Raw genomic sequence first — 19,488 nt, 5'->3', positions numbered from 1 at the left:
ACCACGCCGAACCCAGAAGTACCGGAATGGGTTATTTCTGGGTTTCAGTGCTCGAGCATGCACAAAAACACTAAATCGTGCTTTGTGCATGCGCAGAAGCGCCAAATCACGACCCACGCATGCGCAGATGCGGTGCTGCGGGTTGTGAATGCTGGCAGGTTGTGAACACGCCTCCTGCACGGATCATGTTCACAACCCAAGGTTCCACTGTATAGAAAATTTCACAATGGGGGAGACTGGAAATCACTGCAGCAAAGACTTGTCTGTACAACTGCAGGACCAACAACCTCCCTGTCTACTGAAGTTTGGTTTATGCCCTTCGCATCTGCTAGATGGCAGTGTGAGCCACTTGGGAAAATACAGATTTCTTGAGACAAACAGAAAAGCCCATTGCAGCTTCACCTGCTTAGTATCACCCATTTTCTGCTACATGTACTGTATTCAACCAGATGTCTAGGTCCTGGTGCACTTGGCTGGACTTCTAGCTTTCTTGCCTTGTTATGGAATTTCTTGGCATTGATGGCCTATAATGTGTTTTCAGAGTCAGACTCTATAGCAGCTGGGAGCTTACTGGAATCATATGAACTGTCCAGATAGCAGGTGTGCTTGTTCCACAGAGCTTTGCCCCTGGACACTCTCCACCCCCTAGGGGCAGAGAAGACTGGAGGCAAAAATGGGACGCAGAAGGCTGTGCTGCTCTGCTATAGCTGCTGACTCCTCTTATCTGGGTTGCTTCTCTGGTGGTGGTGGGGCAGCTTCTTCTTGCATTTATACTGCCTGAGGCAGCTGCTTCATGCTACCAAATGGGTGGGCCGGCTCTCATAAAGAAGTATTTCATCTTGTCTGTCCAAAACCTTCCAACACTCAGATTCCCTGAATAATCCCAGGCTCCAGTATTTTGCAGCAAAAATGTCTCTCTTCACATCCTGTATAATTTCATGAGCAATTTTATTTCAAGTCCCTCCTTGCACACCTTATTCCTAGCTCCAAACTGTAACTTTTCTTCATGGGGGTGTGTGGATTCCTCCTCCCTTTTCAGTTGCCCCTTTCCATAGCTTTTCCAGAACTGCCACAACCTTTTCATGATGAAGTTTTTCTGTAGTGAACGCCTTCTCTCAGAACTTTTCATTTGACAATTGGGAGTACACTATAATCTTCCATTTCCGTATCTACATTCCAGTGATGCGAAGAGGAGAAAAGGTCCCTGAGGTAACAGTGTAATTATTAAAAGGTATTGCTTCCCCTTTTCTAATCCCATTGATTACGAGCCAGGATTTCATTGCATTTAAAAACACTTCTATTCATGCTGTGTTATACTGTGGCTGCTGACAGTACTCAGGTCTCCCTCTCTATATTGGCAAATGCAAATTTTTATCTCAAACTAAAAAAATAAAAAATAAAAAACTCCTTCAAGTATTTAAAAAGAAGAGGAAACATCTGACCTTTTTGTGTGTAGTGTTGGAAGTTGTACAGAAACAAAAGTGGAAGAAGCCCAGGTCTATAAGGAGATCCAGCATCTGGGATCTCAAGGCCCCTTCTCATGCGCCCAACTAATTCCACAGCAGATATAAAGATAATTGTGGCCTTTGCAGCACTGGCTGTTATGCTCATTCATGCAGATAAAATCAGCAGCACTACACTGGTCAAATGGAGGAACCATCAATTAACATTCATAATGTGTGCTAGTAAGTAATGACCATTTCCCTGTCTTTACTCTAAGCGGTGACCGCTTGCTGGGATATGTGCCAAATCCCATCAATGGCAACCAGCATGTCCAATGTCTGACAACATCTGAGGGGTCAAAGGTTGCCTCTCCCTGCATTGAGCATATACCACTTTGAAAGAAGAATGCAATGTCATTTTAGCTAATACTCCATCCCTCCTTTTTTCATAGCTTTTGCCAGCTATTCCCTCTTGCTCTCCATTTTGCAGTATTCGATTTTTAAGATATAACTGAACTGATATTTTTATTGTCTAAAATTATGTTTAAACAAGCCCAAACTTCTTTAGCAACCAAAGTGTACCGTTTCTGTAGGAATATCTGGGTAAAATGTAGACTGGAGCTACGGCCATCATGTCAGAGGAGGAAAATGGAGTTAATTATTTGTCTGTAACACAGTCTGTCTACTTACCGGCGCAATTTCATAGGCAAAAAGTCCGTATTTTTTGTCTGGTGAAACTTCGTATCGAATAGCTTTCATAGACACCTAAACAGAAAAAAAATGTCACAAGTAAATTCATTTGAATGCATGTGCATAAATTTGAAATCCAAGAACATGACCATGATACATTTGCTTGCTTCTTTTAAGAAGATGAGATAAAATTGCCTGTGTGTTTCATAATGGAACTTGGCATTATTACTGAGCTAGGCTCACATGTCTCATATGGCACACAGACCATTAAGCAGTTAGAAATGGAAAGATCAAAATGCTGCAGCTATCTGTCAAGCCAAGTATGGAATCTGAGCTCTTGGTATGTTAAAAGATCTGTGTTTTGCATTTTCTGCTGCTGCCAAGGCCAAGATATTTAATAAGTGTACTACTTATTCAAGTTGGTACAAGAAGTAAACTAAAGCCATTTTATTGGTCTGAAAACCAGACAACTGTGAAATAAACCTGCCCATTAAATGTGGTACTTACAATTATTTTGTTGTCTATTAACACCGTTGAGTTGTTTGTTTCAACATTGTGCAGTATCACAGAGCCGTTCCGGTTTCTATAAATGAATTCTGTATCTAAAGACGAGAGGAGAGAACAGAACAACAGTGTGAAGGATGATTTGGGTAGAAACCAGGCTTAGGTAGAAGGCGATCCTGGAAGAAAGACCCTGTAGAGCAGGAATGGGCAAATCTGTTTGGCTCTTTACATTTATATATCTATTATTATTATTATTATTATTATTATTATTATTATTATTATCATGCTCCTCCTCTTCCTCCTCCTGAACATTCATCCGTGTTTTCTCCTAGTACACATTTTTGCATGCAATTTCCCCTAATATAATGTGGGTTTTATGTTATTTTCATCAATATGTGCATTTATATGAACACTTTATGATATTATATGCATTTTTGTAGATATAATTTGGCCGGAGAACTGCATTGCAAAATTCAGAGAAGTGCTAAATTCGAAGGAGGGCTGTGTTACAGTTTGCCTATTGCTTTGGAAAGTGCAAACCAGGCAAGTCCACCTTTAAATTCGAACTGAATCCAATTTCTCATGGCTTCCCTCCTGGAGAACCTCTGTCAATAAGAACTGGCACGTTGTGCTTGATGTGCAAATAGTCTGACCTGATATAGGCAGACTTCCTGGGTTCCTAATAGGCCCAGCCAGTATTTGTCATGAATGTGAACTAACTCGGAACCTCTAGGTTACACCTAGAATTTCATGCAGCATTCGGGGCCTTGGCAGATGCATAAAAGTCAGTGTTGAAAGAGTTCCATGAAAATGGCATGTATGAACTTCTATTGCCTTGAAATGCACAACAATACTGTTTCCAGGCAATTTAACTCAAAGCAACTGGTACAGACTGAAAAGACAGCACTGCAGCAAATGTGATAAATAACTGTCCACTTAAAAAAAAAAAAGTTTGCAAACTACTGCCATATATACTAGCAATAGCTACATTCCTATGATCAAAACCAGAGATTTTAAACATATCTCTTTCCGCTTCCACCCTGCCTGGATTTTAGTTGACCATTCTTTCATTGGCAGTTAAAGTGTAGTAGGATTTGTTTTCATAATCTCTAATGCAGATTCAGATTCCCGCGGGGAGCCTTGAAATGTTCTCTGAATTTGTCCCTCTTCAGCCAGCCCTGCTTGCGTAATAAAATGGCTTTGTGTGTTAAGAGGTAACTAAATCCATGTTACTGCAGATGAGTAACAAATCCCCGAGGGCCACAAATCTAGGTATAGTTAAAATATTTTTTGAATGTCAAGTGATTTTTTTTGTGAATGCATGTAACACTATCCGCCATACTTTCCTGGTTAGAGATCCATGAAGTGGATATATATTGCTGAAATTTTAATTGCATGGCTCCACATACAATATTTGACTTGTTGCCTCTGTATCTCAGGAGTTCATAGTGACATACTGTAACCCTGGGCCATAGGTTCAAGCTTGCATGTTATAAGGCTGGGATGGGGAACCTCTGCTTCTCCAGATGTTGCTGGACTCCAACTCCCATCAGTCCCAGCCAGCATAGCCAATGGCCAGAGATGATGGGAGTTGTAGTCCAGCGACATAGTTTCACTCTCCCCTGTTTTAAGAACTGGGCCATTGAATATTATTTTGTTCAGTGAAAGACTAAATAAATGACCATACTACAGATCAAACTGATTTTGCCATGGTTCTGCTATCCAGGAATGTCTGAGAGCTGTAATTCCGTGAGACAGAACTCAGAGAGTTCTTAGGGCTTCACCAAATCACAACCATCAGATTGTATTATTTAATTTTTTTGTAAAATCCACAGCAACCAAAGGGCCATTAAACTTACACAGGTTTGTAGTACAAAAAGCACAACAAGAAAAGTGTGTTTGTGAGAGCACAAACTTAATATTTAGTGTATAAAAGAAAATCATGTCGGAGACTGACCATCTGAAATGCAGCCCCCAGTAGCAGAAAAACAAGCATGCTAGAGCAAAGATGGGAATCATCTGTGACCCTCTGGATTGTTGGTGGAAATTCCTGGATACCAAGATCCAAGTTTAGGGGAAGAACTCTTTGGTGACAGAATCCCAGCAGAGATTTAAAGTCACAGAATATGCAGCAAAGTAAAGTGTAGACATATAGGCTGTTAGACTTTTAAAATATGCCCTTTAAAGTGACTTCCAAAATCCCCTCTTAAAAACTCTCCAGAGGTCAGATTCACGTGCTTCAGAAAATGTTCCACAGATAGTAAAATTTAGCTTTCACAAACTGGTGAAAAGTTACTAAATTATTGCTTTAGGTCCTCAAGAGTGGCTGGTGAGAGCCATGTGGTCTGAGCTGTAGCAACCAGCTCAAACCTCTTCACATGTTGAGCTTCTTGGGAGGACGGGGGAAAAACAAAGACTTGATTACAACAACAACAACAATTTATTTATACCCCGCCCATCTGGCTGGGTTTCCCCAGCCACTCTGGGTGGCTTCCGACAAAGATTAAAAATATATTAAAACATCAGTCATTAAAAACTTCCCTAAACAGGGAAGTTCCTAGTTTTTCCCAAAGTGAAGGGAAATAGACATTGCTAAGCTGGCAGAACAGCTTACTCTATGGCATTAACCCCTTCCTGCATTAATTGGACTTAGGCATGTTGATCATATGAGACTAGTTATCCCACCCAGATGTCCCATCAGCTTGAGATAGCATAGCCAATGATCAAGGATGATGGGCACTACAGTCCAACAGCACCTGGAGGTCCACATGTTCCCCCTCTCTGTTCTAGAGCTACATGAGAAACTAAGCCACATGGTTATCCCCATGGCAATTGAGACAATGTGTTTATCCATATTATACTCTGAATGATTAAACCATCTTTGAAGGATTTTACTTCTTTTTGGAAATTTGGACCCTACTGAAAAGAAGAGAAGAGAAGAAAAAAAGTGAACCATCATTGATCTGCTGGGGCTGTAGATCTTGCTGCCACAGTCAATACGCGTCATCAGCAAAGGGTTGAAATTTAATGAAGAGCAAATTGGCTTGCTTTAAAGAAGCAGAAATTGATCGGCTTTGTGACCCAAAGCAAAACACAATAAGGCTTCAGTAGTCTCCAAGTCCTGTAATCATCGTCGTCCTAAGAATCAATGAGTAATAGGCCTCCTTTTGTGTTTTGAAATGTGTGATTCATATTATTGAAGCTGAATTCATTTTAATAGGGCGTCCCTCAATCAAAGACAGAAAATAACACAGCAATCTTGGTCTGTAATGAATTCTGTCCAGCAAGCTGATGAGAATTTCAGCCTGATTTATAGCTGTCATCAGAGCTGATAAAGGTCACCACTGAATCTCATTTTTTTAAAAAAATGTTTCCAATAAGAGACCACATTTCAGACTGGTTCCAATACCATCAGTTATTTGAAAAATTTAAATCTGACAAACAAAAGGGGTTCTCAACAGAAATTTCCCGATTCGAATCTGATCTTCTAAATTCTAAAAGAAAAACTCTTTCCAAAACTTACCGACTCCTCCTTGACTGGACAGTCAAGGAGGAGGAGGTAACAGTGGCAATGGTGAGGTGGTCCCAGGACCCAATGGGAAAATTTATGGAAGATCAATTGGAAATTCACAAATTGTTACACGATTAGAGAGAACTTTCAAAAAATGCAACATCGATGGTATCTAACACCATGGAAGCTTTTAAAAATGTATTAAAATGTATCAAGTAATTGTTGGAGATGCGGAGACTCAGGAACATTCTACCATATGTGGTGGATATGTAGGAAGGGGGCATTTTGGACGGCAGGTGGATCTGCCGCAGGTGAGAAGCCCTTATGTGCAGGCAGAACTCTAGCTGCAGCACTTCAGATCTTGCCCATTGATGGGTTGTGGTTTTCCTAAGAACATATGAGCCTGCTGGATCAGGCCAATGGCTCACCTAGTCCGCCATCCCATTCTCACAGGGTCCTGCGGAAAACCTGCAAGCAGGATTTGAGCACAAGAGCACTCTCCCCTCCTGTGGTTTCCAGCAACTGGTATTCAGAAGCACTGCTGCCTCCAACTGTGGTGGCAGAACATCGCCAATGTGACTAGCAGCCATCAACAGCCCTCTCCTCCATGAATTTGTCTTAATCCTCTTTTAAAGTCTCTGGTGCCAGTGAGTTCCACAGTTTAACTATGTCTTGCATAATGCACTCAGTGAATGCTGACAGTCTCAAATGGATATCAATATCAAACAACGTATATTCTATACCTTATATCACATTTTCTGGAAATTGCAGACATTTATATATTGACAGTCGCCAGATTTTGTGTGTGTGTGTATATTTTTATTACTTATTAAATTTGTATGCCTCCCTTCATCTGTAGATCTCAGGGTGGTTCACAACATAAAAATACAAGATAAAAACACAAAATGAAGAATAATAATAATACCCACAAACTGATAAATCCCTTCCCCCACCCCAGCCCTATATACCAATAGTAAAAGTGTACATAAGAAATGTAGGTCAATAAATATGCCAGCAGCGTGGGCCCCTCTTTAGGGATGTTGCTATGGGGGCTGTCATGCTGAGCTCCTGCACTTCTAAAACTTGCATTACGCAGCATTTGAATTACATTTCCCAACTGTCTGGAAAGGCCCGTTCTCTGGCCACAGAGAGGCAGTCTGCTGACACATATCCCAAGGAAGTGTGGTCAACGCATTGCCGCAAGTCTACTCCGCTCCAGCATGCAGCTCATGTGCTGCTCTATGGATCTGGATGATGGAAGTATCCCATGGCTGTTACACAAGAGCTCAGTTCTAGGAGACTGGGTTCCAAAATGAATTAACTACTGATCCCACAGCACTAAAACACGGTCAGGACCATAAAAAACCTGCAAGTGTTACTTATGATAAAGTACAATGGTACACTGGGGTCTGTAGCATCTAAAATTAGGCTAGGGGCTGCATGTGACCCACGGGCCACCAATTGCCTGTCAGTGAGCTAAAACATGGCTGAGCTGCACAATACCCCATTGGCTAAACAATGCATGTATTTGGTCCACAGGCAAATTGAATGGTGACACAAGGAAGGGGCATAGCTCAATGGTAGAGCAATTCTGTTGCCTGCAGAAAGTCCCAGGTTCACTGCCTGGTGTTCTCCATTAGGGCTGGGAAATATCCCTTGTCTGAAACCGTGGAAAGTCAACAACACTGAGTTAGAGAGGCCAAGGGTGTGATTTAGTATCTGAGAGCTTCCTGTGTTTGATTAAACCAGCGTTTTACGGCCTCTCTCTTCAACATCTCCCATCTCTTCCTATGAAATGAGAAATGGAAGCTAACGTTCAGGTGGCAAAAGGGACCCAAGGAAGAAAGATGCCAGATTGTCAGCGGCACATCCAAATCGTCGCCCCATCACAGCCGTATGTTCCGCGTGGCTCTTGCCTAGCAATTTGTATTCACAACATACCATTTTTTCCACATAAAAGGCATTTGGCTGAGGTGTTGCAGCAGGCTGCAACGGCTGAATGTGTAGCAGGTTTACAGATTAAGAACAAATAAGCCATTTGCCGGCAAGTTCTTGAAGTCCCATATGTAATATGAACGGTGAAGGAAATGGAGGCAATTCTAGTTAAGAGAGGCCGTTGTTGAGTGATAGAAGAGAAGCCCACGACAGGTGGATGAGAACAATCTGGTTTTATTTCCAAATTGCACCAGCAATTAATGCCAGACAAAAGCCCTAAACTGAGCTAGCACAACTCCCACTGACAGACGCTGTTGGAATGGCTTAGCAAGAGCAAGTGCTGGTGGAGACCCAAGAAAATGTGAGCCAAAAGCATCATAGTGGACAGAGAAAGACCAAACACAAGCTGGTGCCCAAGGCAGAAAATGCAACTGATACCCCCATGGTGGGGGAAAAATATATAATAAGGAACTAAAGAATGACAATGATGGTGGTTTACAGAACACTACTGGTGTTCATTGCACTTGAAGAGGAGAAGCACGGTATAAGAGTTCAAGCCTCTGCCCTGAAGAGCTTACAATCTAAAATTCTTCACAGGGGAAGCGATAGAGCAGGAAGGAAAAGAAATGGGAGGCAGGGGTAAACGAGGAAGCAGTGTGCAATTGTTTTGGTTGCACATGCTTGGGCTTAGTTGCAGACTGAGCTACAGAAGGATATGCAAACTATGGAGTTATGCCAATGGCTTCATGATCAAGGTGGGTTTTGAGGAGGGATTTGAAGGAAGTAAGAGAGGTAGCAGGAGGGAATGAGTGCCAAGAATATGGGGGTAGCAAGGAAGGGAAGGTGGAGTGCTTTGAGGGAGCAGACTAATGGTGGGACAAGGTCTGGTAGCAAAAGGACAAAACTACAGCAGAGGAGGGAATTCTCAGATAGATGTACACAGAAAAGAATAGATGAATAAAAGGTGAGTACACTTTAGTGTAAGAAGGTGGGATAGGAATTGCTGGGAGTAAGTAAGTAAGTAAGTAAGTAAGGACAAAGCAATACAGTCAAGTTTAGATAATCATGCTAGGTTCAGTTTGCATGCAAAGCTTTCCACCTCCTTATTTATAAAACTGGAGATTTGATTCTGCCTTAGGCCATGTCTATACCGATGCTTTCTCCAGACAAACCTGCCCTGTGGCAAGGTAGCACACAGGGCAAAGGGCTCCCAGAACTGCCAAGGGAAAGCTGCACACAATAAATAATTCCTCTCCTTTGTGGTTTCCATTCTGTTCCAGTGTCCAAGCATACTTTGGCTTCCCTGCACCAAAAGTAGGATGGCAGCTTTCCCCAGAGGGATGGCGCTTCTGTCCATTCAAGAGCTTTGAGCACAGCAACAGCCATAGTTCCACAGGTATAAGCTTCTCCCATTAAATGCCGTCTGCTACAGAACTCCCAAATAATCTCTCCTGCCCAGAAGATGGTCACTATTCAGAGTCTTACTTCTCAATGCCAGTGCTGCAGAGGAATTAGCTGCAAAGAAAGACAAGAATGGATCCTGTAGCTTTAACATTAAGCCAGTATTTTAGTAAGGTAAAGGTAAACAGGGACGTGGGTGATGCTGTGGTTTAAACAACTAAGCCTCCTGGTTTAGAATGTTGGCGGTTCGGATCCCCGCAACGGGGTGAGCTCCCGTTGCATCTGTCCCAGTTTCTGCCAACCTAGCAGTTCGAAAGCATGCCAGTGCAAGTAGATAAATAGGTACAGCTGCGGCGGGAAGGCAAACGGCATTTCCGTGCATTCCAGCACTCGTCACGGTCCTCCATGCATCAGCAGCAGTTTAATCATGCTGGCCACATGATAAAAAAAAAACTGTCTGTGGGCAAACACCGGCTCCCTCCGCCTGAAAAGCGAGACGAGTGCCACACCCCATAGCTGTCTTTGCCTTTGCCTTACCTTTACCTATTCTAGTAGAGGGATTTTCAACAGGGTCCACTTGCTAAGTCATAATGCAGCAAAGGTAGGAAACAGCACATTTTGCAGAAAGAGGAGTCTCATGCATAATAGCAATCTAGCTAGGAAGGGAGCAGATTGCAATGTATGTCTGGTGTGTGGCAATTTTACGGAGTTTCCTTTCTGGCCTCAATGGGGTGTTGCTTGCATATAAAAAGCCCCTGGTCTTACGCACTGTGCCTGTACCTGGGGCTGGTGGGGAGGGAGGCTTGTGCAGCCCAGACTACTGCAATGCAGAAATAAACTCCAGTTTCTTACAGTTCCATTTTATTAGTATGAGGAAGCAGATTGTAAGAGGGAACAGCTTGCTTGTAACATTAGGAACAGAGCCCTTAATTCCTGGAGACACGTGAAATCTTTTTTTATCTCACTGACATTATGGGCCATTATCTTTTAGTGTTTCTTCTTTTCCCTTTGGTAGAGCTTCTCCTCCTCCTTCCTTTTTAATATGAATGGGGGTGGGGACACCCCTCTAAACAGCTGATTTGCTGTAATTTACCTAAACAATGAACATCTCATCACATTGGTACATTAAGCCAGCATAACATGGCTTAGTGTGCTTTATTATGCAAGAAGTAGCTTTAATCACTCTTCACTTTAATGCAGCACGGACCCTTGCATTTAGTATGTTTTGTGCCAAGAACATTCAAGAGCAACACACATTTACTCCAAACAGGCCTTTCCAGAACCAAGCTCTTTCTCCCACCATGAAGAAATAAAGGATGCAAATTCACCAGGACGGCAAGAAGACTGAGTGCGCTTCAGAAACAACAACAACAATCTAGGATATAATTTGATAGTGATTATAATACGGTAGGTCTGAGTGCAATAGCATCTTTAGAACTAGAACTAATTTTGTTAATAGATAGGGAGATTTCAAAGGCTATGGCCTCTTGAAATGTTACCAAAAAGCAGCTGGAGGCAGTGCATAAACCCTTGACAATGTATATTGCTCTGCCTTAGTTTTAAATGGACACTTCCTTAGTGTGGCGAGTTACATATTACCAAAAAGGAGAATTTGTGTCACCAAAGAAGAAGCCAGAAGAGGGCACATGGTAATGCCATAAGTTTAGTAAAGGTGTGTTTGTTCCCTTTCCACAGGGTTTGCCTGGTGGGTACCTATCCCTGGCTCATCAATGGTTTTTTTTGGGTTGGGAGGTTTCTTTGTAGTTCACACACTACTCTGGTTTGCTGCTGAGATTATTGCCCAGGAACCTGCCTTGCAAGCCCCCCCCCCCAATTCTTCTCTGTCCTTTCACCCTTCTCCCTTTCTCCAGTAAGAAGCTTCTAGTTCAATTTTCCCAGTCCCTCATGCACCTGTGCGTCTCACCAATTGATTGATTAAATGTTGCAATCCTAAAATCAACCCCTCTTATGATTCCTTATCTTGTTCCTTGTGCTCTTCAGAGCCAGCCAAAGAAGAATTAAGAAGCTATTAAGAGGAAGGTGGATTGGCTAATATCAAAGCTTTCAGGGAGCAAAGACAACAGCATCCTAGCCTAACATTTCTACCATCAACTTGCTCCTCTCTATGTCACCTCCATTACGCACTTGCCAGTTATTGACATCTCCCCTGTTATCTCTTCTTCATCTATTGTAGAATGTAAGCTGCCTGTGGAAGAACCATGTCGCCTCTTTTCTGTACAGCACACTCTTGGAAGTTGGAGCTATAGAAAATGTTAAATGGCACTCTTGGGATGTCAATGCCATGCAGCTCATGACCCAGAATTTGTGCACTTCTGACTTCTCTTCCACTCCCTACAAGGCTAAAGTAATAAAATGAAATAAATTGTAAAGGGTGGAATTCAATGTTGTGCTGTGATTAACATTCTTTCTGCACATTCCAGCTTCCCTCTCTTCACCCTGAGTGCTGTTCTGGGGGTTCGCTTGAACCCCACCCCCCGGAACTAATTTTGGGGGGCACGAAGAAGGAAGATTGAAGGGGGAAGCCTCATTGTGCAAGCAGGAGTCCTTGTTAGGTGAACCGTCTGTTTAAAATCTTCTTCTTCTTCTTTGGCGATCACTTGTAGCCGAATAAGTTTGTCTTCCATAAACATGGTTTTAACAATGAGCCTGTAAGTGACTGTGGAGGCCAATTCTGGATCCACACGTCCTTCCACAGTGGGGACATTGGTTTCTGGGTGGGAGTTGATCACGGTGTGGATTTGCCAGGCGTGCCTTCTTCTTAGCACATTTCTCCCTTGCGTCCTGAGTTCGAGTGTCTTCAAAGCCCATGGCACCTTTGGTAAAGGCTGTTCTCCAACTGAACCACTCGCAGGCCAGTGTTTCCCAGTTGTCAGTGTTTGTACTACATTTTTTTAGATTTGCCTTGAGACAGTCTTTAAACCTCCTTTGTTGACCACCAGCATTATGCTTTCCATTTTTAAGTTTGGAATAGAGTAGTTGCTTTGGAAGACGATGATCAGGCATTCGCACAACATGACCAGTCCAATGAAGTTGATTTTGAAGAATCATTGATTCAACACTGATGGTCTTTGCTTCTTCCAGTACACTCATATTAGTTTGCCTGTCTTCCCAAGTGATGTATAAACATTTTTGGAGACACCGTTGATGGAATCTTTCGAGGAGTTGGATATGGCATTTATAAGTGGTCCATGTTTCATAAGCATATAGTAAGGTTGGTAGTACAATAGCTTTGTAAACAAGCATTTTGGTTTCCCTGTGAATATCCTGGTCCTAAAACACTCTGCACTTCAATCGGGAGAAAGCAGCACTCGCAGAGCTCAGGCAATGCTGGATTTTGGCATCACTGTTGGCCCTTGTGGAAAGATAACTGCCTAGCTAGGAGAAGTGATTGACATTTTCCAACGTTACACCACTGAGTTGGATTTGTGGTGCTGCAGAGGAATGCTATCTGTTTTCAAGTGTAATAATAGTTGATTTACAAGGTGTGTGGTTGTGGTTGCTGTTTTGTAAAAAATAATATAAAAATTACACTTTGCAGTGTTTCTTAAGAGTATGCACATATTGCTTATTAATTAAAGATAAATGTAGACAACTTCAATAACCAAAGCATGAGCTAGAGTTTTAGCTGTGGGGACAGACATAATTTTTTTTGCAGTGGTGTACAGGAAGAAGCAACATGATTTGACAACTGATTGAATGTGAGAAACAAGGAAGGAAGATGAGCTAAAATAATCCCCAAAGCCAAGGCTATCTGTCCAGTCAACAGAAGTCCCAAACCTTTTGCTATTGGGAAATTTGTTGTTTCAAATTTCATTTAAAAATGAAGCATGGCAAAGAGTATTTGGAATAAATAAGAAGAGTGCATGTGAATCCCCTCTTGTCAGCTAAGCTTCTGATTTTAGAATGGTGTGTTACTTTTATTGTTGTTAGCCGCTCTGAGCCCAGCTTCGGCTGGGGAGGGCAGGATATAAATAAAATATTATTATTATTATTATTATTATTATTATTATTATTATTAGGCAATGGAGGGTCTCCGGAATTTGAAAGATGTGAAAGATGAAAAGCTCACCCCCACCCCCAGCCTGCGTTACAAACCAAACATTGCAGTTAGTTCTGAGAGTGGCAAATCACCTGTATTTTCCTCTTGCTGTCACCCCAGATTACCTCCAATGTCTACCTGATGCAGAGTGCCTGCTCTAGAGTAGCAGCGCAGCAGATGGATGAAAACACAACTAGCATAAAATCTGGGCAGTCAGCTGCAGCAGCACTGCAGTTGACTACCTGAATTTCATGCTGGAGCTGTTCTTTATCCAGCTGCAGCACTGACTCGTTTACATGTCCAGTCAGTCATATGCTTTGGTCACCTGCTTCTTAAGCAGTTGTTTGCGGCCACATTTTATTGTTTAAATGCTGGTACTTTCTTCCGCAGCTCTTGGAAGAAGCTGTAAGAGCTTCCCTCCATGCTCATTTCCACCACAAAACTGATGGGAGATCAGTTTTATTCATTGACTCCAGCTTGGTTGTCTCAATTCCGCCCTCCCTTTCTTAATGACATTTATGTTCTTTGCTCAAGGAAACCCGGATGCAGTCCAAGCTCTGCAAGACATTACAGTAAAATGAGCCCTTTCAAATTAATTTGAATGCAATTATTGCAGGTGCTTAAAATGCACAGACCTATCATAAAGTAGGAGTAATGGTATCATTAATAATGTTTATTCCTTATTGAGTGCCTAAACATTACTAGGTGGTTAAAAAAAATAATCCCTGCCTTATCTGCAGGCTTACAATCTGAAAAAGAAGCACAGAAGGGGAGGGAGAGAGGAAAGGGAAACAGCCGTAATAGGAGAGGAAAGGTCAAGTAGAACCAATCAAGGTTTCCTGCAGGGGAACAAAAGGTCAACAGAGACCACAGCTTTGAGGGGATGGATTTTGAGGGTTTTTCAGAGAATGAACTTCTTCCAGTGGAGTCAAAGAAGCTTGAGAAAGATGAGGGAGATAAGGAATGTTTGATGTTAGGGGGAAGAAAGGCATCAGAAGAGTATAGGAAACCAGATGAGGAATAAAGTAACTATTCTGCAAAAAAGAGTTTTCCAGATCAGATTAATGGCCACCTAGTTCAGCATTCTGGTGACTAGGTTTTGCATACAAGAACATTTCAGGGCAAATCTTGAGACTCCTGCTTGGGCAAGACATCCAAATAATTTCAAGGTAAGCAAGCCTTTTGCTAAGACTCGCAAAATCTGCCAGGAAGCTTCCCTATCCATCTTTAAAATCCACAGCAGGAAAATGGAAGCAATTAGGTGCAGGTGAGGCATATATGGTATATATATACTATAGATCGCTGTTCTGTATAGTGTACTTTTGCTGGAGCTGACAGAAGTTACAGTTTATTTCAGATGTGCGCACACACACAAAGCAAGCTAGGGAAAAAAGTGAGGCTTAAGAAGAAATAAAAACTTGATTCCCTTTGTTGAACTCCAAGGCTCAGTTTGTGTTTCTATAGCAGATAGAAGATGTGTGTGAGGTACATCTTTCAAGTGTCTACATCAAACACTATTTCCACTCCTACTGTCATCCTTTATAAAAAGAGGCTCCCTTTGAAAGCACAGAGCAATGGCAACGATTCCATCTTGTCTGACACAAAGAAATGATCGTATCACTATAATCAAATGTGATGCTGTGTCACCAAGGCTCCTACCCCATAATGGTATTACTGGGGACTCTTCAGCAGGGTTGAAGAAGACCACACAAAGGTGAGGGACAGAGTTTGAAAAACATGGCTTCATGGTGAAGGGTTGAAAGATAAGCAAAACTTGTGCAACCCTGGGATGGCAGATCTAGAGAATGTAATGAATCTTTTCCTCTAATTTTATATACAGATCCCAACCTCACCAGTATTCTAAAAAGCGGTAGCTGATGCAAATTGAGGCAGCTAGTGGGAAAGGCAAGAAGGCCAACAGTAGGTGGAGCCAAAGCTATTGATAGGCAGAGCCAACTAATTCTGGTCCTCTTCCCTGCTGAGTTCTACAAAGGCAACAATGAGGCTGAGGAGCAGGAGGAGGAGGAAGCCGACAGGCAGTGCCATCCCTTGGACTGGCTGTGAGAAAACAGTGGCTGACTGAGGGCAGAGTGACACTGATGGGGCAGTGCCCTATGTTGGTGTGATGCGAACAATGGACGAAATTACACAGCACTTGGTCTCAGGTCTTGAGTCAGCACATCCCCCACGTCCACATGCACTGGGTTACCACAGCAACACCAGCAAGGTCAAGTGTACAAACCAAATCGGACTCTGCAGTCATCCTCTGAGGCCCTTCTTTGTGTGCCTCCTCCACATGAAGTCCGGAAAGTGGCAACATGAGAACAGGTCTTTTCGGCAGCTGTTCCCTGTTTGTGGAATGCTCTCCCAAGGGAGGTTTGCCTGGCTACTTTATTATATGCACCAGGAGAAAACTTTCCCCTTCAACCAGGCCTTTGGCTGATTAATATTCTATGGCCTTTTAAATATACTTGTGGGATAGCGGGTTATGTCTTGGTTTTGTTTTAAGAAGATGATTTTGGATTTGAGATCCCTCTTTATCACTACCCTAAGGCTAACATTCTCCTTTCCCTTCCTCCCCCACAACAAACACTCTGTGAGGTGAGTGGGGCTGAGAGACTTCAGAGAAGTGTGACTAGCCCAAGGTCACCCAGCAGCTGCATGTGGAGGAGCGGGGAAGCGAACCCAGTTCACCAGATTACCAGTCCACTGCTCTTAACCACTACACCACACTGGCTATTTACTTTGTGCTTTTATCCTGCATTTCTATCTTGTGAACTGCCCTGAGATCTTCAGATGAAGGATGGTATATAAATTTAATAAATAATAATAATGTGACTTGCTGAGCAATCCACCCTGCCATTGGTTCAGGAATGCAGAGACAGGTATAACAGTCTCTAGGACATTGCTTTTATTATGTATTGTCCTGTCCTGTTTGTTTTCAGGGTCTGGCTCTGAAAGTAGCTGTGGGTATTACACAGCAGCGTCGGCTAGCATGGTGATAGTGTTAGTGGATCTCTCTCTATATAAGTATATTTACTTCTAAGACCAGAAGAACTGTAGATAGTAGTGTTTCGCTTTCTCTTGTGTCTAGAGACAATAAACACTTTGTTACTTGTGGGAGAGGAGTTTTTCCATTAACCTCTATAAGAAGTTGTTCTGGTGGGAGCAGGAAATCTCTGAAGACTCTGCTGGAGCTCTAAATACTCTGCTGATACATCACACTGGTCAAAGTGTGGTGAGGTACCATCTGATTTCCAAACATTACCAACACCCCATTCACTCTAATGGACCCATCTCTACTAATTCATTTCTTTCTTTCTTTTTTACTTGACGGTGCTATCACAGCTTAGGTGCCACTACAGGGAAAAGAAACAAGGACTCTTAACTTCTTGGTATCAAAAGATGAAAGGGAAAGCAAGTCCTTTGTATGAAGCTGATTGCTATAAAGCTTAGAGCTGCTCTGTTTAATCTCAGGAGGAGCATGGCACGGAAAAGAATCAATCTAAGGTTGTGTTCCATCACGCTGTGAAGAAACACATGTAGCATCCTGCAAGAGGACCTGCTGTTGCTGAAATAAACAAGGCTTCTGATGGACATTGTATCTGTCATACAATTTTTAATGGAGGGACCATTTCAATCAGGATGCTATTTGGATAATGAGGAATAAATTGCATAAAGAGACTTGTGGGGATGAGGTGAGGAGTGGGGAGTTAGTCTAGAGCTTCATTACTGTCTTATGTGACGTGCAGGCACAGATTATTTATTTGTTTAATTTGTGAGTCACTTCCCACAAGGCATCTTAAAGCTATTTACAATGTGACATGTAAAACAGTTGCGTATATAAAAACTGATGAAGATCACATGTAAAAGGGATTAGAAACAACCACAACTATAGATTTAGAAATGGTATAAAACAGGCATAGGCAAACTCGGCCCTCCAGTTGTTTTGAGACTGCAATTCCCATCATCCCTGACCACTGGTCCTGTTAGCTAGGGATGATGGGAGTTGTAGTCCCAAAACATCTGGAGGGCCGAGTTTGCCTATGCCTGGTTTAAAACAACAACAACATGTACATAAAATCAGCTCAGATTTAGGACAGATACCAAATGGAAATAAATAATTTAGAAGACTTGTTGAAAGAGGAACATATTTTGCAGGTGACAAAATGCCGTTTTGAAATGCAACAGGAGGGAGTTCAAAAGGGCAGGTCCCACCGAACTAAAGGCCCGACTCCAACATTGTGCAAAATGGTTTTGCTGCTGGGTGCCTTCTCCTGCAGAATGCAGTAACTGGTTAAGTATGTAGCGGGTGAGGCAATCTTTTAGTTGCAAGCTGCATAGGGGTTTGTACACCAACACCAGTACCTTGAAGCTAGCCCGGTAGGTTCAAGTACAACCCAAAGAACTTTCATATCATCCAACCTTAAGCCAAAACACAATGAATCTCCATGGTGTTAACTTGGCAAAGCTCAGGCATGAACTGTTGTCAAACTCAACAGGCACTAAACAAGGAAGCCAGCTGAGGAGTTCTGTCCTATCAAATTTGGAACCTCATGACCCAGCTCACCAACTTCTGTGCATCCACCTGCTTTCCTCTTTGTCAGGTCACATCTTTTTCTGCTAATGACTTTGCTACCAGTTAATGTCCCTCTGCTATAAAACCTCCCTTGTCAGTGACCACATTCACCTGGCCTTTCAAAACTGACCTTCACTTCACCACCCTTGCCCTTTGGCTGCACTCTGCTCACTCAAAAGTGATCTATGCTGCAGCTATTTTTAAGCATTAAACGTTTTCAACTAAAGTGTTTTGGAACACACAAGGAACATATGGCCCAATTCATAAGTCACTGAGACTGTGAGATAGTTTCTGGAAAAGGGTGTGCACGTTGTCTCAATTAATGTATGGAAGCTACGATCCTATTGGGGATAATGTGATCTCCCTCATCTCTTCTCTCTGTCCAGCTGCTGACACTGGTCTGAGTATGGACAACATAATTAGTATGTTTCCATACTGAGGCAACATGGGAACTGGCCACTGGGAAGCCATAGTGGCAACGCATGACAATCGGCTAAATCTCAGACCCAATGCAAAGGTTGGATTAATGATAATACACAGCATCACTATTAACAATTGGCACAATGTTTAGCAGGACTCTCAAAACAGGCCTGGTACAGAAATTATGGATTATGAGACTAACTTTATAAAAGCTGCACAAACTTGGCCAGGGTACCTGTGAATTGCTGCAGTGATCTCCATGTACCGGGGAGATTTGTAAATAGGTCCCCAGGATGACAGCAACGAGTGTTAAGTCTATAATAAAGACAAAATCCCCAGGAAGGACCCTCTTAAAGCATTTTTACTTTGAGGATTTTTAGGAGTGCTTATTCCACTCATCCAGCACCCATAAGCCCCACCAGGTTGCATTGATCTCTGCCAGTCCACATTGGGAAAAAGGGCTAACAGTAAAGGTATAGCTAGGTTGAATTCCTGAGTTGCTTTCCCTGCTGCCAGCGAAAACAACTACTAAAAGCATGGGCTTGTTAGAAACAGGAGATTTTTGACCCACAAAGGATGTTATGTAAAGACAAGGCAAGTTCAAGTAACACAGCACCCTTCTGGGTTCTAAATGTAGGGCACCAATTTATTTTTCAGCTTTGCATCCTTTGGTGGGGTTCAACTGAGTTAGTTAGGTTCAGGAAGAAATTTTATTTGGGTCAACTTATCACTGAGTTCCCCTGCTCCCAAAACAAATTGCTAGATAGTTCAGACAGGTTCCCCCTTCCCCCTGTGGAAGTCTTTATTTTCTCAAATCACCTGGAATTAATTGTGTGTAGCAGGTGCCTTGGTACATTTCACACTGTTGTTCACACACTGCTTATGACACAGTATGTAAAATGCATAATTTAGGTTTAAAAAAAAAGGTAAAGGACCCCTGACAGTT

The 19,488-nt window shown here is 42.4% G+C and overlaps 1 protein-coding gene across 6 annotated transcripts in view; it reads right to left on the bottom strand.

The window, feature by feature from the left end:
• DPP6 (dipeptidyl peptidase like 6) overlaps window positions 1-19,488 on the bottom strand; it is a 483,312-nt gene that overhangs the window by 115,829 nt on the left and 347,995 nt on the right. For all 6 annotated transcript variants that reach the window (XM_080974041.1, XM_080974043.1, XM_080974040.1 and 3 more), the window contains exons 4-5: window positions 2,640-2,734; window positions 2,133-2,207 (exon numbers count right to left, since the gene is read on the bottom strand). In XM_080974041.1, coding sequence (XP_080830167.1) covers window positions 2,133-2,207; window positions 2,640-2,734 — 170 coding nt within the window. The remainder of the gene's footprint in view (window positions 1-2,132; window positions 2,208-2,639; window positions 2,735-19,488) is intronic.

The sequence above is a fragment of the Podarcis pityusensis genome, assembly GCF_964106645.2.
Source record: "Podarcis pityusensis genome assembly, chromosome: 12".
Taxonomy (NCBI): domain Eukaryota; kingdom Metazoa; phylum Chordata; class Lepidosauria; order Squamata; family Lacertidae; genus Podarcis; species Podarcis pityusensis.
This window is presented reverse-complemented; position numbering and strand designations above follow the sequence as displayed.